Source organism: Otolemur garnettii, unplaced genomic scaffold (assembly GCF_000181295.1).
Source record: "Otolemur garnettii isolate 467f Iridium unplaced genomic scaffold, OtoGar3 scaffold00011, whole genome shotgun sequence".
In the NCBI taxonomy this organism is placed as follows: Eukaryota; Metazoa; Chordata; class Mammalia; order Primates; family Galagidae; genus Otolemur; species Otolemur garnettii.
In genome coordinates, this window is record NW_003852406.1 from 19,652,163 (window position 1) to 19,677,389 (window position 25,227).

At 37.8% G+C, this 25,227-nt stretch overlaps 1 protein-coding gene and 1 pseudogene across 1 annotated transcript in view; both read left to right on the forward strand.

Annotated features, from left to right (window-relative positions):
- Positions 1 to 25,227, forward strand: part of LOC105886476 (IQ domain-containing protein H-like) — a 71,764-nt gene that overhangs the window by 1,542 nt on the left and 44,995 nt on the right. The window contains exons 2-3 of the mRNA XM_012801833.1: positions 7,846 to 7,968; positions 9,439 to 9,533. Coding sequence (XP_012657287.1) covers positions 7,846 to 7,968; positions 9,439 to 9,533 — 218 coding nt within the window. The remainder of the gene's footprint in view (positions 1 to 7,845; positions 7,969 to 9,438; positions 9,534 to 25,227) is intronic.
- LOC105886463 lies at positions 16,811 to 25,226 on the forward strand (annotated as a pseudogene).

Below are 25,227 nucleotides of genomic sequence, written 5' to 3' on the forward strand. Positions count from 1 at the left end.
TATTATAGTGAAAGGATACAAATTTAAATTGACCAAAGGAGGAGATACATGGGCAAGGGTCCAAGAGAGGTCAAACACTGATCCCTGTGGAGTCATACTTCTCCCCGCCACAATATATGACAATATTTGTGGAGTGTTGCCAATCGGAGAAGCTTACCTGGGCTTTTGGTAGCCAGTGTTTTTATTGGGGTTCAATCTCACACTGTCCTTATGGCTGACCTTTAGTCTCCAGCCCCTCCTGGATGTCACACTTAATGCCTTTAATTTTCCACTCAGCCAGAGTTCTGAACTAAATACAGCATGGATCAAAGCCTCCATCATAAATCATGTTAAAATGTCTGGGGGCATCTATCAGGCAGAACATTTCGGGGGGGCCAAGATATCACTTCCCCAAAGCCAAGGGCAAAGTCCAGCCTCCCTTTGGGTAAGGTTAATTCTTCCTTTGCACTTACCCACGCTTTATTTATAGACTCCAAGTAAACATTGCAACAGTAGTGAAGACTCCTACCTGGAAACAATGGATTCTTCCTCACAGTTTGTTTCATGTTGACTATAGGAGCAATTAAGTTTCTCTTTAGTTTCCTCTATTTTTCCAGACCTGGAACATCTTTGAACAAGAAACCAGAACCTGGAGAGAATTCTTGTGCTCAATTTCACACTTCTCCTTGAGTTAATTCTGTTTCCAAACTCTGCTTCCCTGTGGTTTGGAATAGTGCAGGATAGTATATTAAAACCAGAAGCCTCTTCACTTCAGTGTGGGATCTAGAGGGAGCTACTTGGTTAACCTAGGATACAACGTTACAGTAATAAATAGCTGTTGACATCGGATTGTAAAATGAAACAGAAGAGCTAAGAATAGTTATATCCATGTTGATCAGTGTACTCACTTGTTTGAAAGGTTTACTGCAGAAATGCTAGGTGAAGGGCTGTGTAGTCCTCAAACTACAGCCCGTGAGCCACATGCGGCTTGCCTAGGACATTTATCTGGCCGCCAGGTATTTTTGCCACCGTTGCCTGTCCTGTTTAGCATCCGACTCGTCCTGGGGCCCGCAGTCCGGCCCTCCAACGGTCTGAGGGACAGTGAACTGGCCCCCTGTTCAAAAAGTTTGAGGACCCCTGGTGTAGAGGAAGGGACTACATGTTAAACTAATTAGTGAGGCTGATCTCTGTATAATGTAAAATTCTCTTCTCTACGTATAGAACATGTATAATGAGGGAGAGTTGGAAGACTTTCCCTGAGTGTGTCCTTAGTACTTGTGAGCACATAGCATCACCACTCTGAGACAAGCCAACATGAATTCTACTTCTACTTGGCACTGTGGTTTATATCCCTCAAACAGGCTATCAATAATTACAACATGCAGGGGAAAGAACACTTGATTGGAAGTCAGAATACTGAGATCTGACCATGGCTTTGACATCCTCACAAGTGGATAACTTTGGGCTAATCACTTAACCTCTCTGGGCCTCAGTTTCCTCTTCTGTAGAATATATAGTTTGGATTACATTCCCTTCTCACTCTAAATTGACCTAATTTTCTGAAAGCTACATAATTTTTCTTTGCTATAGAAGTAGGCCTCCTTTATTGTTAGCCGAGGCCCTAGGCTAGTGTTTTTCAAACTTTTTTTTTTATCTCACAGCACACTTGAACCTATAGTTAAACCTCCACAGCACACTTAAATTATGGTGATCAAAACAAAAAGAGTAGGGCAGAGCCTGTAGCTCAAAGGAGTAGGGTGCTGGCCCCAAATACTGGAGGTGGTACCATAGGTTCAAACCCAGCCCCAGCCAAAAACTGCAAAGAAAAAAAAAGAGCAAAAGAAAGAACATACTTACTGTGCTTTGAACTTCTTTTGAAAATAATTTAATTAATAATCTTTAAAAATTTTTGAGGCACAACTAAGATCCTCTCATGGTACACCAGTGTACCACAGCATACCAACTGAAAATCACTGACCTTATGCAATCACGTTGTTTCTGGCAAATGAGTGAGTGAGTTTGTCTCTGTGTGTATGTAATTTGACTTTAAAGCAGAGGTACTTTAAATCTCCAATTACTAAACTCTAATATGCCATGTTAGGTCTGTATTTCAATCAAATACATAAAGCAACTCTTTAGGCCAGAGGTTCTTAAGTGTAGTCCCAGAACCAGCATATCAGCACCACCTGGGAACTTGCAAAAAATGGACTGAATTTTCACCAACCATTAGCTTTGTATATTTATACATATTAAGCATGTACTAGTTAATGGTTAAGCTTGAAGGTTCTAGCGTCAGCCTACCTGGATTTGAATAGTTCCACCAATTAAGCAGTTGCCTTATTAAGCCTCAGATTCCCTCGTGTATAAAATGAATATAATAATATTAATTCCCCCATAGGTGTATTTTTAGGATTAAAATATAGGATGAAACAGAAAGTGTAACAGTAAATGTTAGTTACTATTGGACTTGGTCTGGGTTCTTACCATTTGGTGTTATTTACATTTCTGTCTCTTAAGTTTAGGCTGCTCCTTGTTCTAAGTTCCTAGAAGAAAAAGAAAAAATATTGTTAACTTATCTTTATATTTAGGACTATTTCCTTTCTCTGTTAGTTACAAACTGGTTCTTTGGATACCCCGTTATACCCAGTGAGAAGGGACACGGATACCCCATTATACCCAGTGAAAAGGGACACCAAGAGAAGGGCTACAAGGGGTGTGGGAGGAAAACCTGACCTGGTAAACCAGGAAGTCTGGAAGGCTTATAAGAATGTGGGTATAGTGTAACCTAGGTAACCAAAGACCAATAGAGACAATCAGTGACCAATAGAAAAGGGCAATACTGCCTGGAGGTTCAGAGAAGCCAATGAAAGACTTGCAGAGAGGGTATTTACCCTCTTCAAACAGAGAGAGTATTTACACCTCTGCAAGCCCTTTGTGTCTCCATCTCTCTCACCTCTCTATCATGAGAGGAACCTACTTCCAGCTCTCTTTGGAAGTATGCTAAACTTTCTCTTTGTCTTCCTAAATTAAATTTCTCTTTGTTACATTGAAACTTATGCAAGTTACTTTGCTATCTATTCACACTGCCTGTGCTGCTACATTATTATTTCCAGTTCCCATTCATTTACACTTTCAGTTACCACCGTGTGGTGTCCTGGAACTTTCTACCTCAGCCAAGTAATCAAACCAGGTCAACTGGGTTCCAGGAAATGGGACCCCTGACCCCCAACACCCAGCACAGTACTGGGCTCATAGATCCTGATCAACTGGATAATGATCTATTCATTAATTTAGTCTCCAATAATTTATGGTTTGTTCAAAAATGTATGAAGCTGGATTAACTTTTAGCATTGTTTAGAAAATATCTTTTTTCATGGATAGTACAAATTAATAAATAAAAGTAATATTTTTAGAAAATGTCTAAGCTACTTATGAGAAAATATTTACAAATACTCAGTGCTCTGATTATAAACTCTTTTTGTAACTTTTTATGAAAACATTAAATGTTTGGATTTTCCAGGATAGTCTCATTCTGACTATTGTGTCCCCTTGTCAGATCATCTATCAAAGTCCATGCTTTCATTTTGGTTCAGGAAATATAATTACCATCTCCACGTATAATTCTACTAGGCAGAATTTTCTTAACTACTTTCTCTTTCAAATCTATAATTTAGATTTTTTACAATTTCAGCTGGATCTTTCCTCAATTAATCTGAATAGTGAGTTTTACTATAGTGATAATAATCAGCATGATAATTAAAATAATAGCCAACATTCATTGAGAGCCAGACACTGAGCTTTGGATTATCTTATTAAGTCCTAACAACAAATCTATTAGGTAGATATCATTTTGAGCCCCAGATTACAGAAGGCACTAAAGTACAAAGAGGTAAAGTAACTTACCCAATGTGATATATCCAATATTTGTTGATTTTTTTTTCTGGGACAAGAGTCTCACTTTGTCACCCTGAGTAGAGTGACAGCTCTACTAGTGTCACAGCTCATAGCAACCTCCAACTCTTGGGCTCGAGTGATCTTCTTGCCTCAGCCTCCCAAGTAGCTAGGACCACAGACAACCACCACAGTGCGTGGCTATTTTTAGGGACAGGGTCTCTCTCTTGCATTCTGGTCCCCCATTTCTGAGGCAATCTACCCACCTCCACCTCCCAGAGTGCTAGGATTACAGGTGTGAGCCACTGCACCTGGCTATTTGTTGCTCTTTAAATAGGCTATGACATGCCTGTGAAGTAATGTTGAAGAAATGTGGTACAGGGTGGCACCTGTGGCTCAGTGAGTAGTGTGCCACCCCCATATACTGAGGGTGGCAGGTTCAAACCCGGCCCCGGCCAAACTGCAATGAAAAAATAGCTGGGCGTTGTGGCGGACACCTGTAGACTCAACTATTCAGGAGGCTGAGGCAAGAAAATTGCCTAGGCCCAGGAGTTAGAAGTTGCTGTGAGCTGTGATGCGACAGCACTCTACCAAGGGCAATAAAATGAGACTCTGTCTCTAAAAAAAAGAAAAGAAAAGAAAAGAAAGAAACGTGGTAGTGACCCTGGGATGTTTCTTAAAGGTGTTTTCTGTTTCTGTGTTTTTATTAGTAACTCTTAAAAGTTTTATTCTTATGGTTCATTAATAATGTGGTGTCTTTTGAATATATCTTTCTAAATGCTTATTTGATCTATTAAACATTTGTTTGTGCAAAAAGAATTACCTGGCCTTGCAATCACAATCAACATTTTAATTAGTTTGGAAATCATATTTCGATAATCCAACAGTTGTATGTTAGCAACAACCTTGGCGGCTTGGCACCTGTAGCATAGTAGTTATGGCTGGCCACATGCACTGAAGGTAGTGGGTTCGAACCTGGCCTGGGCCAGCTAAGCAACAATGATGACTGCAACGAGATAGCCGGCCACTGTGGCAGGCGCCTATAGTTTCAGCTATTTGGGAGGCAGAGGCAAGAGAATCATTTAAGCCCAAGAGTTTGAGGTTGCTATGAGCTGTGATGCCATGGCACTCTACCAAGAGCAGCATAGTGAGACTCTTGTCTCAGGAAAAAAACCTGGGCATAATAGAACTAATTGGAAGTTTGATAGTGTCACTGTCTTTTTTATTAATTCCCCTGTCTAATTTGCCAGGTGCATACAATATAAAAATGGATGAAGTGAAAGATAACTTGAAATGATGAGAATGACTCAGCCAAACTCTCTCTTTAGCAAAGATGAAGACAATGGAATTTTATATTGTTTCTGACAATACTGAGCCTAGTTTCATGGCTCTTTTACACTCGACAGCAAATCTTTGCTGCATAAAATCTTTCAAGAGCTGCTTATTATGCAGCTCTGTCCTAAACTAACAAAATAATAATCTTCCTCCAAGTAGAAAATTTATGGAAAGTGATGTTCGATGATCACAGAGGTAATGGGTGACGTGTAAAATTTTAATATGGTAAACTGGATCTATTTGAGGAAAGAACAGAGATTTAGAACTTAAGTCTCTTTCACTAGGCAAGTCAAGTACAAAAATTCCTATAGAACTTACCTCCATTACATTTAAGCAAGTGGTTATTAAGAGAGGAGGAGAAAATATCTCACAAGAAAAGGAAAAAGCTCTTGAGGAAGATTAGAGAACAATTTAATTCAGTGAACATTTTCTGACTATCACTTATAGTGTAAGGAGTTTCATAATTCAAGAAAGGAGAATTAACATTTGTTCTGTGCTTTCCTGTGTAACACTTTACATATTTTAATTTATTTTTTTCTTGCCTCTATCCTAAGATAATTGCTATCTTCATTTTACAGATAAGAATACTAAGCCTTTAAAAGTCTAAGTCACTTTCCCAAATTTAGTTTAGTAAAGGAAGAAGCAGGATACCTGTTCATACCTGTTGGCACCAAAGTCTATATTAATTTACTTTCAAACCTATTACCTCATTTTCATTCAAGAATTCTAACAGGTAGGAAACTTAATTCCCTTTTTTTTTTTTCTTTTTTTGAAACAGAGTCTCAAGCTGTTGCCCAGGGTAGAATGCCAGTGGTGTCATAGCTCATAGCAACTTCCAACTCTTGAGCTCAAGCAATCCTCTTCCTTCAGTTTTTCTATTTTTAGTAGATACAGAGTCTTGCTTTTTGCTTAAGCTGGTCTCGAACTCATGAGCTCCTCAACCTCCCAGATTGAGGATACAGGCATGTGCCATCGCACCTGGCCTATTCTTGCTTTTTGGAGTCTTGCTTTTTGCTTAAGCTGGTCTCGAACTCATGAGCTCCTCAACCTCCCAGATTGAGAATACATGTGCCATCGCACCTGGCCTATTCTTTTTTTTCTTGATGAAGAAGTTAAAGGTTCAGAAAATTTGGATGATGTATGTGGAGATCATATGATTACTAAGTGCTAGAGCTAGGAGTTATGTTCAGTGCCTTTTATTGAGTTCTATGCTCCATACCAAACCTATTACAGATTATCTTACAACTCTATGAATAACTATGGTTGTTCACTCAAGGCAGATGAAAAAACCAAGCCTTTCATACCCTAATGAGTGATCCAGAGCAGTTTTTACTTCCTCTAGCATCTCAAAGACATAATTATAGAAAGATACATGGAGTTACAAGTATTAGAAGAAGGAAAGTCAGTACATTTAAAAGAGGAACCAAAAAATAATGGGCCTCAAAAGGGCCTTGCCCTTGAACTGGCTTTTTATGCTTAGATGATAAATCAGCTTTCAATAGTAATTTGAGCAAAACAATCAGAAGAAGTACATCTTCATCTTAATCCCTACAATCAAGGAGTAGGTGGGTTCACATTTCAATCTGTGAGCCCCGGAGGCTTTACATGACAGTTTGTACAGAGTACAAATGATCAGATGTGTCTGCCAGACTATGATACCCATCATTGAAAAGATGCAAATTCTGGTCTTTTGAATACTTGGCTCTGTGAGAACAATCAAGTAATCAATGACATAGGTTGGATCAATATGTGAGTCCAGTTATACTAACGGAGAAAAAGGTAACCATTTCAAAATGCCTTTAGCAACCCAGTCTGCAGATTGTTATTGGTGTGACTATTGCTGAAACAGGTGTTGGGTTCATAAATTTGCATAACAAAATGTTTTTCTTGTGGCAGCAGCCCATACAATAATTGGTGCCATCTGTATTTATCTGAAGTTTGGTTTGTAATATGAATGCAGAAAATCTTGTGCTTTCTCATAATTTCATGCCTATTTTGTTCTGAGGGTGCTGATATTGGAGAGATGTTCATCATTTTCAAGGAAAATGTTAAAGTAATAACATGTTACCTCTTCAGGGGTTATTTTCATTTCTCAGTACTTGAAACAAAATCATGGCCACAACACCTACAGAACTGATTCTTGAGAGCAGTAAGTGGAGATGATGTAGCTCCAATAGAAAACCAACAGGTCCTGGCAACGCATTTACAATACTTTTTTGAAAGACAGTGCTTCCCCTGGAACTTTGCTGGAAGTTTTCTGTTCTCTTTTTTCTTAACCAATCTGTACAAATTGGAGTCTGACACGGACTTCTTACGATCTCCATCTCACCTCTTGTTTTACCACCTGATAAAGCAGAAGCCTTTGAGTTGCAGTTTCATCTTAAATCTATTTCTAATGGGAGGAAAATAGCCCATAAATTGTGTGAGAGAGCATAGTGTTTCAAAATCTGAAGGCCACAATGGAATATTCTAAATAATGACCATCTTAAAACTGTAGAGGTGGTCCTTTTCAATAAATGCCATAAAATTAACTTTATGGCTTTTGCAATTTAAGCATATTATAAACTTCTAAGACAAATAACTGCTATAAGTGGACCATGTCTGTATTCCTTAAATATTTTGTATTTTTTATATTTACAGGTCCAAGATGACCTTTATCAATTAAAGGAAAAATTAACAGAATTTTCACCTGAAGACAAAGGAGACACACTAGACATTCAGAATCTTGAAACAGCAATCAAAAGGACTGAATTAGGGTTAAAAGTAAGTAGAGCTTTAGATATTAAATAAAATGCCAGAAGCCTGCAGAAGGGAAGAATTGTTGCAAGACCCTGTGTAATTCTTTAACAGAGTTGGATTTATTTTAGGGCAGTTATCAGCATTCTTATTTTGTTTCTTTACAATGATAATTATAATCATTAACTGATTGATTTGTCATGTCTCACAAATAATTTAAGTGATTAAATATAATATTATCCAGTGACAACTCCCAAAATGTGTTTTTTGTTTATTTTTGTTTTTGTGTTTGTTTTTTGTGACAGAGTCTCACTATGTCGCCCTCAGTGGAGTGCTGTGGCATCACAGCACACAGTAACCTCACACTTTTGGGCTTAATCAATTATCTTGTCTCAGCCTCCCAAGTAGCTGGGACTACAGGTGCCTGCCACAACACCTGGCTATTTTTTTGTTGCAGTTACCATTGTTCTTTAGCAGGCCCTGGGCCGGGTTTGAACGCACCAGCCTTGGTGTATGTGGCCAGCGCTGTAACCCCTGAGCTATGGGTGCCAATCGCCAAATGTGTTTTGATAAAAATAACTTAGAGCTTAAAATAAAGTTACATCCAACAGTATGTCTAACCAAAAAAAAAAAAAAAAAAAAATTCATACCAATACAATGTAGACTTACTGGGATTTACCAGGATTCTAAAAAATAAGAGTTGACCTTTCCCTAAGAACTTCATTATTTTGAATTATTCATTTTTGTAATATTATAATCAAATGGATAAAACTAAAGAAATGTACTAGTTTGGGAACAGAGAAATAAAGTGGGTAGGAACTTCATCATTATAAACAGAGCTAAGGGCAAGAGCGGCCAGGATACTATTCCTTTATAAAATAAGGATGTGTTAGCTAATGAGATTCATTTTCCAAACAAAGTCCATCTCCATCTTCTTGACATCTTATTTTCAGTGTCTCTACTTTTGCTTCAGACTTTCACTCTGCTGTGTTAGCAGCTTTATCTCTTAGCTCCTGAGGCTGAGAAATATGTATTTTATAGCCCCTTTAGGCGAGCACATCATCGTTTTATATTACCTGACCATGATTACCAGCTAGAGTCTTGGGTTGGCCATTTTAAATAACCTGTTACCTAAAGGCCAAATGCTTTCCTTGGATGCTTCCTTGACGTTCCCCTAAGAGAAAGACATTACTCTATCTCTGTATCGCCTAGTTCCTGGTTAAGTGATATTCCGACTACTGTGCACAGTTTCATTTTTAAGGCATGCTACAGGTCACTTAGGCTTTGAGTTTCCATTATTTATTATTCTGTTTGGGATAGTTGAAGCAATTTGTCCTTAAGATGCCTAATGATACCTTAGGCAAGCAATAACACAAACTATATTGTGGTTTTTGGCTTAATTACACAATTCAGAGTGTTAACCTAATGAATTTAAGTAAATTATCTGAGAATCTTAAGTCCGCTATAATGGCCTAAACTTTGACTTTTCTGTAACAGGTCCACATCGAGAAGTATTTAAATGTTGTAAACCAGCGTGTGTTAACGACTCCTGTTAATGATGAGAGCTTTTATATGCCTGGGGCTTCCAAATGGTAAGTAAAATAGCTTTTTTTTTTTTTATTGTTGGGGATTCATTGAGGGTACAAGAAACCAGGTTACACTGATTGCATTTGTTTGGTGAAGTCCTTCTTGTGTCTTGCCCCTAAAAGGTGTGTCACACACTGAGACCTCCTCTCTCCTCCCCACTTTCTCTCTCTGCTCTTCCATCTCCCACCCCCTCCTTCCTTCCCACCCTCTGCTCTTCCTTTCCCCCTCCTGCCTCCTTCTCTCTCTCTCTCTTTGCTCTGCCCTTCCCCCACCCTCCACCATTAATTGTCCTCATATCAAAATTGAGTACATAAGGGCGGCGCCTGTGGCTTAAAAGGGTAGGGTGCCGGCCTCATATGCCAGAGGTGGTGGGTTCAAACCCAGCCAAGGCCAAAAAAAATTTTTTGAGTACATAAGATTCATGCGTCTCCATTCTGTGATGCTTTATTAAGAATAATGTTTTCCTCCATCCTGGTTAATACAAAGGATGTAAAATCTCCATCATTTTTAATGTCTGAATAGTATTTCATGGCATACATATACCACAGCTTGTTAATCCATTTATGGGTTGGTGGGCATTTAGGCTGTTTCCACATTTTGGCGATTGTAAATTCAACCGCAATAAACAGTCTAGTGGAAGTGTTCTTGTGGTAAAAAAGATTTTTTTTCCTTCTAGGCAGCTGCCCAGTAATGAGATTGCAGAATCAAATGGGAGGTCTAGCTTGAGTTCTTTGAGGGTTCTCCATACTTCCTTCCAAAAAGGTTGTATTAGTTTACAGTCCTACCAGCAGTGTAAAAGTGTTCCTTTCTCTCCACATTCATACCAGCATCTGTAGTTTTGGGATTTTGTGATGTGGGCCCTTCTCACTGGAGTTAAATGATATCTCAGGGTAGTTTTAACTTGCATTTCTCTAATAATTAGGGATGATGAGCATTTTTTCATATGTTTGCTAGCCATTCATCTGTCTTCTTTAGAGAAGATTCTACTCATCTCTCTTGCCCATTGATATATGGGATTGTTGGCTTTTTTCATGTGGATTAATTTGAGTTCTCTATAGATCCTAGTTATGAAGCTTTGTCTGTTTCAAAATATGCAAATATCCTTTCCCATTGGGTTGTTCCCATTGCTTTAGTTGTAATCTCCTTAGCTGTACAGAAGCTTTTCAGTTTAGTTAAGTCCCACTTGTTTATTTTTGTTGTTGTTGCAATTGCCTTGGAAGTCTTCTTCATAAAGTCTTTCCCTAGGCCAATATCTTCAAGTGCTTTTCCTATGCTTTCTTTGAGGATTTTTATCATTTCATTCCTTAAATTTAGGTCTTTTATGCATCTTGAATCAATTTTTGTGAGTGGAGAAAGGTGCGGTTCCAGTTTCAATCTTCTACATGTGGATATCCAGTTCTCCTAGCACCATTTATTGAATGGGGATTCTTTCCCCCAGTTTATGTCCTTATTTGGTTTATCAAAGATTAGCTGACTGTAAGGTGTTAGTTTCATTTCCTGGTTTTCTATTTGATCCCAAATGTCTATGTCTCTATGTTTGTGCTAGTACCATGCTGTTTGACCACTATGGCCTTGTAGTACAACCTAAAGTCTGGCATGCTGATGCCCCCAGCTATTTAGAACCCAAAGTCAATAAAATAAAAAAGATAACTTTTCTCATTCAGGTAAGATGACTAAAATTAAAGACATAATTTTCTTGGTTTTGGTCACATCCTTTCTACCAATTTCAGCAGAAGTCTTGCATAAGAAGTTAATGGCAGAATTTGGATTTTAATAAAGTTTATTGTAGGTTACTTCTGTTGAGTTCTAATACTTGACAGTTATTTCGGGGCCTAGTGGTATTCTTTGTTGTTGTTTTTTAGTGAAAGGTATCTAAAGTTCAACTAAAGGAAGCATTTATGTAACTTGCTTGAAATATTCAATGTATATATATCCTAAGAGATGATATATTAGAATTAGAATTGAGCTAAAAATAAGTACCCTTGCCTTACTATGGACCTTCTTATACATAGCCCTTCTGCAATTGAATGAATACAGAGTAAGCTTTTTAGTAAGCTTAAAAGTCCTGTGGCCCTTATTTGCATTATATAAGATATATATTTGTATGTCTACAATATAACTGAATGATAGTAGGCAATGAAGTCAAATTTCCAAAGTAGTGCAGAAGAAGTCATGGAAAACTATGACATAACCAAGTCCCAGCACTCAGTGATGGGAAGCAGAGTTTTGGATATACATTGTACTTGTACTTGTCTCCTTTGCCCCCACATGAAGGTAGTGCTACTGACATCCTTTGGTAGAGGCTGCCCTTCCCTCATCTCTCTGTTTATACTTAGGATTCCTTTCAGACATAAATATCTATCATCTCACCCTAATCTGTATTCATCACAGTTTCATTTCTACTGTCTAGAAGGCACTTGCATTAGTTATCTATTGCTGTATAACAAATTGCCCAGGTAGTGGCTTAGAACAACAGACACTTATTATCTCATAGTTTCTATGGATCAGGAATCAGGGCATAGCTTAACTAAGTGTCTGTGATTCAAGATCTCTCATAAGGCTGCAATCTAAATGTTGGCTGAGTTAGTCTCATCTGAAGATTTAATGAGGGAGAATGGGGCGGAGAAATCTGCTTCCACACTTAAGTCATATGATTACTGGCATGTTTCTCTTACCATGTCTCTCTTAGGGTGCCTGAGAGTATTTCACAGCTATATCAACATGGCAGATGATCAGAGCCTCAGAGAGTGAAAGAGGGTGCCCTAGATGGAAGCCGCGGTCTTTTGTAACATAATCTTAGACGTGATATCACTTCTGCCCTATTCTGTTTGTTAGAAGTGAGTCAGTAGGTTTAGCCCATGCTGAAGAGGAAGGGTTACACAAAGGCATGAATACCAGTAGGTGGGGACCCTTGGGGGCCACCAAGAAGCCAATTACCACTGTTCTCTCCTATTTATCCTCCTGATCAAACTTTGATCCCTTTTCATTAAGCTTTTCCTCACTTCTTCAAATTATTTTTGAATTTTTATAGCATTTGGTACCTCTGCAACTCATTCACATACATAATTTGCTACCTTACATTGGTGATTACTTTTGGGGAGGAGGGCAGAACTCTGTTGTCCCAGGACAGAGTGTCGTGGCATCATAGCTTATAGCAACCTCAAACTCCTGGGCTCAAGCCATCTTCTTGCTTCATCCTCCCAAGTAGCTGGGATTACACGTGTATACAACCATGCCTGGCTAATTTTTCTATTTTTAGTAGAGATGGGATCTCACCCTTGCTCAGGCTGGTCTCAAACTCCTTAGCTCAAGCAATCCACCTGCCTCAGCCTCCCAGAGTGCTAGGATACAGGCCTGACCCACTATGCCCCACTAGTAATTACTTTCTTATTATTCTTGAGGGCAGCAACCAGTCTTATATATCTCAGTAGTACCATAATGTCTTCTTGCGTATGGTAAGTCCTCAATAAATGTTTGCTCTTGGCCAGGCTTGGTGGCTCACACCTGTAATCCTAGCCCTTTAAGTGGCTGAGGCAGGTGGATTGCTTGAACTCAGGGGTTAGATACGAGCCCAAATGAGAGTGAGACCCTGTCTCTTCTAAAAATAGAAAAAATTAGCTGAGCATGTGGTCCCAGCTGCTTCAGAGGCTGAGGACAGAGAATTGCTTCAGCCCAGGAGTTTAAAGTTGCTGTGAGCTATCACACCACAGCACTCAACTCAGCGTGACAGAGTAAGACTCTGTCTCAAAAAAAGTTTGCTCTTGATGATAATATTTTTTTCCAGATTTTTTTTGATGATAATACTTGATCCCCTTCCATGGATAGTATATGTTGTATATGTAGTATATTTATCTATGTTATGTCTGTCTGTCTTTCTTTCTTTCTTTTTTTTGAGACAGAGTCTCACTCTATTGCCCTGAGTAGAGTACTGTATCATTATATCTCACAGCTAGTTCAAACTCTTAGGCCTCAGCCTCCTGAGTATGCCATCATGCCCAGCTAGTTTTTCTATTTTTAGTGGAGACAGGGTCTCACTCTTGCTCAGGCCGGTCTTGAACTCCTGAGCTTAAGCAATCCACCCACCTCAGCCTCCCAGAGTGCTGAAATTACAGGCATGAACCACTGCACTCCGCCTATATTATTTCATTTGATCCTTAAAATTAAGTATGTCATAGGCTTGATAAGTATTTTCCTCAATTTATAAACATATAAAATGAGGTGATAGAGTTTAAAGGACTTGACCAAGATCTGAGAGTTGATGAATAGAACGAATGTTAGAATAGAGATTCCCTCAACTCTTAATGTTCTTTTTGTTATTTGATATTATTTTTGCACATATTAGAATAATGTACTCTTGCTTGGGTTTGTATCTAACCCCTGAGTTCAAGCAATCCACCTGCCTCAGCCTCCTAGAGGGCTAGGATTACAGGCATGAGCCACCTGCATATCTTTGTACATGTTAGAATAATTAGCCAAAATGAAAGGATTAAACCTTGAGGCGCAGAGATAACAATGGACTATATTTAATTTAGTACCCTCATATCTCTTAGGAAGCTGGAGAAAATTATGAGTAACTAATCTCTGCCTTCCTGACCGATTGCTAGCATGTCATCATATGAGGTGCTCTACTTTGGGAGTAGGAGAAAAATCATTCCAGAAAGCTGATCTTGAGCTAGCAACCTAGAGTAACAGAAAAGTCCAGGAATGTGCAGATGTTGTGGACATCATGAAGCAGGAACACTATTTGTTATCATTACCTCTTTATGATATTAACACACTCCCTCCAGAGCTCCACCAAATTCTGGGTCTATGGTGAGTCTAAAAGCCCATTTCCTTCCCTTCATACTTATCCTTACTTTGGCATCCTGAATTACAGCACCTGTTCAGCCCATATTTAATTCAAATCAGAAGGTATCAAATGAATTTGTGCTCCATATATGTGCTAGTACCATGGCTAATGCTCTTTGAAATTCAAAACAAGGTTACTACCTCAAAGACCTTAAAGTCTAGTCAGAAAGCTAACTCAGTGCAAATTACAGAGCAACATAGCATATGATTAAAAGGTGCTATAAGTCAAATAGGAGATCAAAACCTTGAGAGGTTAATATGGGCTGCTCTAATCTGGAAAGATTTCAAGGGTGAAGTAGTACTTGGGCTTGACCATGCAGAAAGGAAAAGGGCAAGCTTTCTGAGAAGGAAAAAATAATATCGGTGAAAAACTATGTGGAGAATAATCATGGGAGGCCTTTTCAACTTCAGGCTTGGAGAAGAGAAATGGAAAAACAATTGAATAAAGTAGGTGAAAGACTGTGCAAGAGTTTAATACTAGAGAATAAAATTTAAATTCATTATTTTTGAAAGTAGGATGCCATTGAAAGTTTTTGTATCAAATTATGACATGATGAAAAGGACATTTTATAAAGATTAACCTGGAAGGTGCTGTATAGAGTGAATGGGAAACAGCATAGTCTAGATATAGGAAACTTGTAGATGGCTTTCCACAATTACCCACATATTCATAATAATTTATTCAACAAACAGTTATTAAACAACTTCTATTTACCAAGCACTATCCTAGATATTGGAGGATAATTAGTCATAGACCTTGTCCTTCTTACTCAAAATTTATTCTGAGATACATAGGTCTACACAAAGTTGATGGCAGGGTAGTAAAGGGAAAGGTTAAGTGTAAGGTATTGAGAAAGAATCTCAATGAACATGAGTTTATGTAGAATTAAAACGAGTGAGACTCAAAGTTGGCCCCAAGATTTGGGGATTGGGTAACTGAGAAAATAGAGGAATCATTGATCTCAAATGATAGCTAAGAGAAGTCAGATTGAGGGGAAAAAAGCACTAAATTTTATTTTTGACTTGGTTTTGGGAAAGATGAAACAGAAGATATATAGCTTCAAGTTTTTATGTCCCAGTAGGTTAAGATGAGGAACTAAGATCAGGGAAAAAGATAGGGCCACATACCAACTTTCAAAAAGTCTGGGAAATGAGGAGGCCAGAAGTCAGATAAGCAAATGTACATTATATAGCATGTTAAATTTTACAAATCACTTTTGCATACATTATCTCAAATAACCTTTACAACAGCACTGTGAAGTCAGCATTATTATCTATATTTTATAGATGAGGAAACTAAGATTGAATAGATTGCACAAGATCACATGGCCCAGAAGTCTGTAGGAATCCAGTCTTCTCTTTCTAAGTCTAGTGTCTTTTTTATCATGCTAATGAAAAGTAATATAATGGTGTTTTCAAATTATTTTCAGCATTTTTAAGTTCTTAAAATAAATCATTATTAAACTAAACCTTCAAAAGCATTCTCTTGAGTTAAACAATTCAATGACGTAGAATGTGTTACTCCATACTGGTTAAACGTTTTAAGTTTTGATCTTTTATATTTTTAATCGTTAAATTTGAAACTAAAACTATGACTTGTGAACAGGTTAATATATGTAATCTTTTAAAATAAGGAATCTTATCTTGAGGGAAAATAATAAAAGAGTTCCTTGGAGAAGAAAATATTGAAGGTTACCTTACCAATTGAAGATATTGACTCTTATTTGAAAATCAAGCGAGCCCAGCAGGGCAAAGTAGGAGGCTGATATGCATGGCAGCTCAGAGGTCTGTGGTAGGTGGAGAAGGTATTATGATCACAGGACCAAGCATACAAGCAGCAAGTAAGACAGCCTCAGAACAAAGGAGGTGGGGAAAAGTAAACAGGATAATAGATGTCTGCCACTAACTCTGATAAAATATTTCAATACTTAAATTTTCCATTCTCCAGATTTCTTATTGCTCTCTCATATTGACAGAGAAGGGAGTCTGGCCTGCAGGTTTGTAGGTTATAATACCTGACAAGAGCTAAGTAGGTAGCAGTTGCAGCATAGAGAACAAAATGGAAAGTTTCTAGCTGAGATTTTGTTCTCTCTTTTTTCTTTTTATTTTTTCTAGAGACTCACTTTGTTGTCCTCTGTAGGGTGCCATGGTGTCACAGCTCATAGCAACTTTCAGCTCTTGGGCTTAGGCAATTCTCTTGTCTCAGCCTCCCGAGTAGCTGGGACTACAGGCACCCGCCACAACACCTGGCTATTTTGGGGTTGCAGTTTGGCTGGGGTCAGGTTCGAACCCACCACCCTTAGTATATGGGGCCAGCACCCTACTCACTGAGCCACAGGTGCCACCCTTTTTTTTTTTTTTTGAGATGTTTTCTTATACGTTATAGTTCTCTCTTGCCAAAGAATGTCCTTGTCCCTTATTAAGGTGTTAAAGGATGAAGGAAAACGTTGACCGTGGCATGGAGTTGGTAAGTAGAAGTAGTTGTTGGATCATGTATTTCCTATTAAATATAATAGTATAATAACTGGCCTTCCTGTCAGGAAGATGGGAAGATTTCCAAGTTTGTATGGGCCCTGTAAGCCTAGAGGAGGTTGCAAGAGCATCTTTATCCTAGCTGTGGATATGTGGGGCTAATGTAGCATGTAATTTGAAATGAAACAAGATGGGTCAAAATTTAAAATCTGGAGAGAAGTCCAAACTGGGTTTTCAAAGTAAACTAGCCTGAGGCAGGTCCTGGAAGTCAAGGTGAAAGTCATACGGTGTGGCTCAGGGAGGAAGAGAAGCACCAGCAGTAGGTGGGAATAGACAGGAACAGGAGAATCCAGGAGGTGAGCACTGTTGGCTGTGATTGACATTTCCTCTGCTTCCAGGTAGATAACACACCTGGTTTTGCACTTGCCATGGAAGACTATCATAATTAGACTTAGCTTCAGAGTCTGGCCTGGCCTATTGAGAGATTATATGCAAGGCCGATTGCAGAGTCTAAAATTCCTTGGTTCTCATGCCTAGATGAAGCAGAACTGGCCAATTCAGTGCATTTTTCTTCTGGGGTTCCCAATGAAGTCCTTATAATATCCAAGTAGGAAGGTGTTTTTTGATGTACTGATGGCATGACTCACTGAGGAGTGTTACTTAGTCACAACATTGAGCATTGATCCAGAGCTTAGAGGGGAGACTTAACTTCCTGAAATTTTCAAGCTGGTACTGAAGTTAGACATGGGCTTTTATTCTACACAGCCATCATTCAAATAAATTTGAGCATGTCCTCATAATATATGTACATTTATTCGTAAATTATACACTTTTATCATTTATAGTGAATACGTAGTAAAATACGTCAACAGAATTTTAAAAATGGAAATAGTTTACATAATGAGATAAAGAAAAAATTTTAGAAGTTTTACTAACACAAAACTTTTTGCTCTTATTAATTAAGATTATTAATTATAATGTTCTGGTTGTGTGATCATATTAATCGTAATGACTTTAGACTGACTGTAACTAATAGCCCAAAATATATGCTATGGTGAGGTTTAGCACTGATGATAGGTGTAAGTTCATATTTAGTCTTCTGGATAATTTTTAAGTTTGGGGATTTTCTTTGGCTGACTTTTCTTAAGTTCAATTGGATTATCATCAATTTTACTTCCTAAGGTAACTGAAAAAAACTCATGCTGAGAGTAAAAGCATCAGCTCTGCCATTTTCTTATTGTTCATGGATGCTTGTCATTATCTTCAAAATACAGTGTGTGTTTGGCAGAAATCTTCTTAAGACACATGTTTATTTTTTCAGGTTTAGTTAAAACTGCATAATACAATTCATAACCTCTCTGCATAAGTAAACTGCATTTCATTCCAGTGCTCTGAAAGCAAATATATAGGGATGCTTTCAGAACTGTAAGAGACAGGACCATGTGAGGGATCCAGTGACAAGATAAATATTAATGCTAGTACAAAGTAGTTTCTTGTAATTGATTTCTTTTTCAATGTAAATAGAAGTTATTATCCTTTCCTCAAATGGCCAATGGCTTTATGTTATGTATCACCTGGGATGTGGGTACCCAATTTGGGGGAATACAGGTTACAGTGATGGTTTTCAAATTTTGGTTTGCAGTTTTCTTTCACTGGCTTCCAGATGGAGTCCTAGAATCTGCATTTTAACATTCTTGGTTTTTCTTTTTTTTTTTTTTAGAGACAGAGTCTCACTTTATCACCCTCAGTAGAGTGCTGTAGCATCATAACTCACAGCAACCTCTAGCTCCTGGGCTCAGGTGATTCTCCTGCCTCAGGGTCCCACGTAGCTGGAACTACAGGAGCCTGCCACAATGCCTGGCTATTTTCTTGGTTGCAATTTGGCCAAGGCCAAGTGCCAGGTTTGAACCCACCACCTTTAGTATATGGGGCCAGTGCCCCACTTACTGAGCCACAGGCACCATCCCCATTCTTGGTTTTTCTAAAGCAGATGATTTGTGCTCGAAATTTCAGGGATGAGCATGACTACCTGGAATCAATATCCTTTTGGCCAAGTGGAGGGACTTGTCTATGTATGATCAAGAACCTGGTCATGGAAATTCTGCCATCCTGTTGCTATGAAGGGTGGGAATGAGCCTCTTGAGCTGAGGTTGAACCAGGCCTGGGACCTGGCAGTCAGGCTGGCAGGAACTATCTGTTCAAACTGTAGGGCTTGATGAAGTGTTAGAGGCCAAAAGTCCTGCAGCAGCAAATCCTTTTGAAAGGAGAAGTATAGAGTACTGACTGCAGCTCTCTGTCCGCTCCTTTGACAGCTGATCAAGGTTCCTGTGACTGAGAATCAACATTGTTCCAATATGTGAGGAGGGCTTCATTCTATCTATAGAAACTCAGGAAATGAGAAGAGTTCATTGCAAATGACTATTATCCCTGGATAATAGAATAGATATGCAATAATTATCTTTATGATCATCATCATCAAAATTTTCAAATCACTTGACAGTTTGTAAAAGCCTTTCTTTAAACCTATGAGGTAGATATTTACTTTTTCCTTTTAAAGATGAAAAACTGAGGATCCACAGAGGTTAGGTAAACCAGTTCCAGGTTATACATTTGGTCAATGGTGAGGTGCAGACTCAAGTCCTGACTAAATATCTGCAATCTAGCACTCTTCTCCTCCTCCATACCTGCATGAAAACCAGAAAGCTTAGTTTTCACCAAAGACAGTTTTCCTTTTAAGCAAGTATTAATCAAGAGAAAATCTGGTAGTTTTGTCTGGTATAGACAAAAACCTGTAGGTACATAAAGTGATAATAATGTATGCCAGCAAACGCAAGATTTTCTCAGCAGTCGTTCTGAAACAATATTAAGGACATTATCAAAAGTCGCATATTTTCTCCAAAGAGTTCAAAATGCTTTTGTATTGTTTTTAAAATAGGTTTCACTATTACCCCACTTTGGCGATGATTATTCTTCTGTGTCAAAAAGTAGTTTTTCCCCTTATCATTCCTGGCTTGCACAGATTTTATTGCTTGTCCTGTCTGCTCACACTGTACTTAATGACCATGATTTGCTTATTGACACTAGGAGGGTGACTACCATCTGTACCAGCACTATCAGAAATGCATAGACATCTTCACTTTATGAAGATGAGCACTCTATTGTGCTTGTATTTGAGGGAACAAAAAAAGAAATAAGAACAAAGCAAGTAATAGAAATGGTGAGTGGAAAAGAAGAGGTTTTACTAAATGGTCAATATAGACTAGAAGGCATATTGTCAGTTAATTATTGAAGCACCTCAGATCCGATCTATTCTGGGTTGTTCCAGTCAGTATACAAATCCCAGTTACATAATATATGGCTACAGTCTAGTTACCGAGAGAGAGAGAGAAGGAGAGAGATAAAGCACAGATAACAAGATGTTAACAGTAATCTACATGAGGGGCATGTGAATTCTGACTGTTCTTTCCATTTTTCTGTGGGGTAAAATTTTTTAAAACAAAAAAAATTTTTAAAGCATTATAAACCAAACATAACAACAAACTGGAAAAAACATTTGCAAAAGATATGACAAGAAATTGCCAATATTCTTAAATACAAATTACTCTTGACAATTAAAAAAATGAATGATATAGATGAAAAAACAACTGCTTACAGATATGGAAATGCAAATAACCAGTAAACATATGAAGAATGTATGTCACTGGTAAGCTGATGAAATACAAGTGAAACAAAAATGTTTAATCTTGGGTGGTGTTTGTGGCTCAGTGAGTAGGACGCCAGCCCCATATACCAAGGGTGGTGGGTTCAAACCCAGCCCCAACTAAACTGCAACAAAAAGTAGCTGGGCACCTATAGTCCCCGCTACTCGGGAGACTGAGGCAAGAGAATCGCCTAAGCCCAAGAGCTGGAGGTTGCTATGAACTGTGATGCCACAGCACTCTACCAAGGGAAACAAAGTGAGACTTTGTCTCTACCAAAAAAAAAAAAAGTTTGATCTTACAGGTAAACCAGAGAAATGCAAATTAAGCATTATATTATAATTTTTTCTTTAAAAATAAGCAAAACAGATAGTTTAAACCACCACAATATTCAGTGCAGATGAGTATTAAATAGAAAACCTAAATCTATTTTTAGGTTTTTGAGGGACCTCCATACCGTTCTCCATAATGGCCATGCCAATATGTATTCCCACCAGCAGTGTTCAGGCTCCCCTTTCTCTACATCCTCACCAGCTTCATTTCTTTCCTTTTGATAAAAGAAAAGTCATTTTAACTGAAGCAAGATGATACCTTATTGTGGTTTTGATTTGCATTTCTCTGATGATTAGTGATGTTCAGCATGTTTTCATATACCTATTGGCCATTTGTCTGTCATCTTTTCAGAAAGATCTATTCAGATCTTTTGCCCATTATTAAAATCAGATTTTTTTATTTGCTATTGAATTGTTTGAAGTCCTTATATACACTGGTTATTAATCTCTTGTCAGATGGTAGTTTGTGAATATTTCTTCCCATTCTGTAGGTTATCTGTTCCCTTTGTTGCTTGTTTCCTTTGTTGTACAGGAGCTTTTTAGCTTGATGTAATTCCATTTGTCTATTTTTGCTTTGGTGGCCTGTGTTTTTGAGGCCTTGCACAAAAACATCTTTGCCCAGAACCATGTCCTAGAGTATTTTTCTGGTGTTTTCTTCAAGTAGCTTCATAGTTTCAGTTCTTAGATTAAAGTCTTCAATCTGTTTTGATTTGATTTTTGTATATGGTAAGAGATAGGAATCTAGTTTTATTTTTCTGCATATAATTTTCCAATTTTCCTAGAATCATTTATTGAAGAGATTGTCCTGTCTCCGTTGTATGTTCTTGGTGCCTTTGTCAAAAATGAGTGGCATATAAATGTGTGGATTTATTTCTGGGTTCTCTATTCTGTTCCATTGGTCTGTGCATCTGTCTTTATACCACTACCATGCTGATTTGGTTACTACAGCCTTGTAGAATAATTTGAAGTCAGGTAGTGTGATGCCTTCAGCTTTGTTCTGCTCAGAATTGTTCTGGCTAATCAGGTTCTTTTGTGGTTTCTTATAAATTTTTAGGGTTATTTTTTCTATTTTTGTGAAGAATGTCTTTGGTAATTTGATGGAGATTGCATTGAATCTCTAAGTTGTTTTGATTGATATTGTCATCTTAACAATATTAATTCTTCCATTCCACAAAAGTGGAATATATTTCCATTTTTAATGTCTTCTTCAATTCCTTTGTCAGTGTTTTATAGTTTTCCTTGAGTATATCTTTCACTCTTTGGTTAAATTGACCCCTAGGTATTTCATTTTCTATCTTTGTAGCTATTGTAAATCGGATTGCTTTCTTGATTTCTTTTTCAGATTGTTCACTGTTAGTATATACAAATGCAACTGATTTTTGTATATTGATTTTGTATCTTAAAATTTTACTGAATTTATTTATCCGTTATAACAGCTTTTTTTTTTGGTGGAATCTTTAGGTTATTGTAGATATAAAGTCATGTCATCTTCAATGAAAGCTAATTTGACTTCTTCCTTTCCAGTTTGGATGCCTTTTATTTCTTCCTCTTGCCTAATTGCTCTGACTAGGACTATTCTATTGAATAAAAGTGGTGAAAGTGGGCACCCTTATCTTGTTCTGTCTCTTAGAGGAAAGGCATTGAATGCCTTTCCTTGCTCAATATGATGTTGGCTGTGGGTTTGTCATATGTGGCTTTTATTATTTTGAGGTATATTCCTTCTATACTCAGTATGTTGAGAACTTTTATCATAAAGGAATGTTGAATTTTATCAAATGCTTTCTCAGTATTTACTGAAATAATCATATAGTCTTTGTTCTTGGTTGTGTTAATGTGATATATCACATTTATTGATTTGTGTATGTTGAACCATTCTTGCATCCCTGGATGAATCCTACTTGATTATGGCAAATGAATCTTTTTAATATGATACTAAATTCAGTTTTCTAATATTTTGTTGAGGATTTTTGCATCTATGTTCACTGGTGATATTGGCCTGTACTTATCTTTTTCTGTTATGTCCTTTTCTAGTTTTGATACTAGGAAAATGCTGGCTTCAAATAATAAGTTTAGAAGTATTCCCTCTTGAAGTGTTTTGAAGAGAGTGAGTAGAATTGCTATTAGTTCTTCTTTAAATGTTTGGTAAAATTCAGCAGTGAAACCATCAAGTCCTGAGCTTTTCTTTGATGGAAGACTTTTCATGGCAACTTTGATCTCATTATTCCTTATTTATTTCTGGAAGTTCTTTCTTTCTTTCTCTTTATCTCTTTTTCTTTTCTTTTCTTTTTTTGACAGTCTCACTCTGTTTCCCCAGGCTAGAGTGCCATCATCTCAGTCTAGCTCACTGCAACCTTGATCTCCTGGGCTTAAACACTCTTGCCTCAGCCTCTTGAGTAGCTAGGACTACATGTGCCTGCCATTTACACCTGGATAATTTTTCTACATTTGGTAGAGATGGGGTCTTGCTCTTGCTCAGGCTGGTCTCAAACTCCTGAACACAAATGATCCTCCTGTCTAGGCCTCCCAGAATGCTAGGGCTACAGATGTGAGTCACTGTACCTAGCCATTTTTCTCCATGGCTCAATTCTGGTAGGTTATATGTCTCCAGGATTTATCCATGTCTTCTGGGTTTTCCAATTTGTTGGCATATGTTTACTCATAATAGTCTCTAATGATTCTTTGTATTTCTATGGTCTTAGTTGTTATGTTTTCTTTTTCATTTCTGATTTTATTTACATGGTTTTTGCTCTTTTTTATCTTAGTCTAACTAAAGGTTTGTCAATTTTGTATATCTTAAAAAAAAAAAAACTTGAAGCATGTGCCAAGGGGCATTTTCCATTTCCTCACGGTTGATGTCTGTGGCCTGTAGAAGGGAAAGGAAAAAGTCACATTGTTTGTGGAGAGATGCTCAAACTATGATAGATACTGAATTCTGAATTAGTGCATAGTGCAGTAGGAAGCTATCTTAAGCCTCCAGAAAGAGTGTTGTTCCATCATTCACCCAAAATGAATCATCTCAGACTTGCCAACCCAAGAACTTAGACTAAGTCACCTCTACTAAAGTGTTTCTTGGCCCAGTAGCCAAGCTCTTATTTTAACCTTAAAGACTCTTCAGGGAAAGATTCATCATTTAGAGCTAGAGAGAACACAAGCTGAAGATAACCTGAACATGCTTTCCAAAGAAGCAGCACAGTATAAAAAGGCCTTAGAGAATGAAACGAATGAGAGAAATCTGGCACATGAGGAACTGATAAAGCAGAAGAAAAATATAAGTATACAGTTATGTTCAGCCCAATCTCATACCCCTCTAGAAAAGCAACTAGAATATACTAAGAGAATGGTTCTCAATGTAGAGCGAGAAAAGAATATGATCCTAGAACAACAGGCCCAGCTTCAAAGGGAAAAAGAACAAGATCAGATGAAGCTGCATGTAAAACTTGAAAAGCTCGATGTCTTAGACAAAGAGTGTTTTAGACTTACAACAACTCAGAAGACTGCTGAGGACAAGATTAAACATTAAGAGGAAAAACTCAGGGAAGAAGAACATCAGTGTAAGCTATTTCAAGACAAAGCTTCCGAGCTTCCAACTGGACTTGAAATCAGTAGAATTTTAGTTTCAAATCCAAAACACTCCAGGGAAAAGAAGACATCTTCAAAGAAAACTTAATATTTAAAGACAAGACCACCTTGGCATATTCATCCGAAGTTTGGAACACTGCCTCTTATAACTGAAAAGTCCTCCAGTGCAAGCTGTTCCATGAATACAAGTGTGCAGAACCTTATGCAGATGATGCAACGTTGTGACCTACATTCCCTCCAGAAACCATTGGAAGTGACTGAGCCTAAATGTTTCTACAAGCCTATTAGAAAAACTTGCCAGTATAAGGCTGTCCCTTCTGGCTCTGAAAAATCTATTTCCATTTGTGACAATGTGTGTCTGAACTTTTAATGGTAATGCAGGATGAGCTGGACCAAATGACTATGGAGCATCAAGAACTACTGAAACAAATGAAGGAAACCGAAAGCTATTTAGTCTGTGATAACATAGAATGTGAACTCGCGCGTTTAGTCAAGAAAATGGAAATGAAAGGAGAACAAATTTCCAACCTGAAGAAGCATCAAGATAGTGTCCATAAACTGCAGCAAAAAGTTCAAAACTCAAAGATGAGTGAAGCTTCAGGTATTCCATGAGAAGATATCAACCCTAAAGGATCAAAGAACATAAAAAATAGCCCCAGAAAATGTTTTGATGAAACGAACCCTTTTCTGAAAAATGACAACTTTCATCCACTACGAGTTCATAATCTTCAAATGAAATTGGAGAAGAGATGATATCATGTGGGAATAGT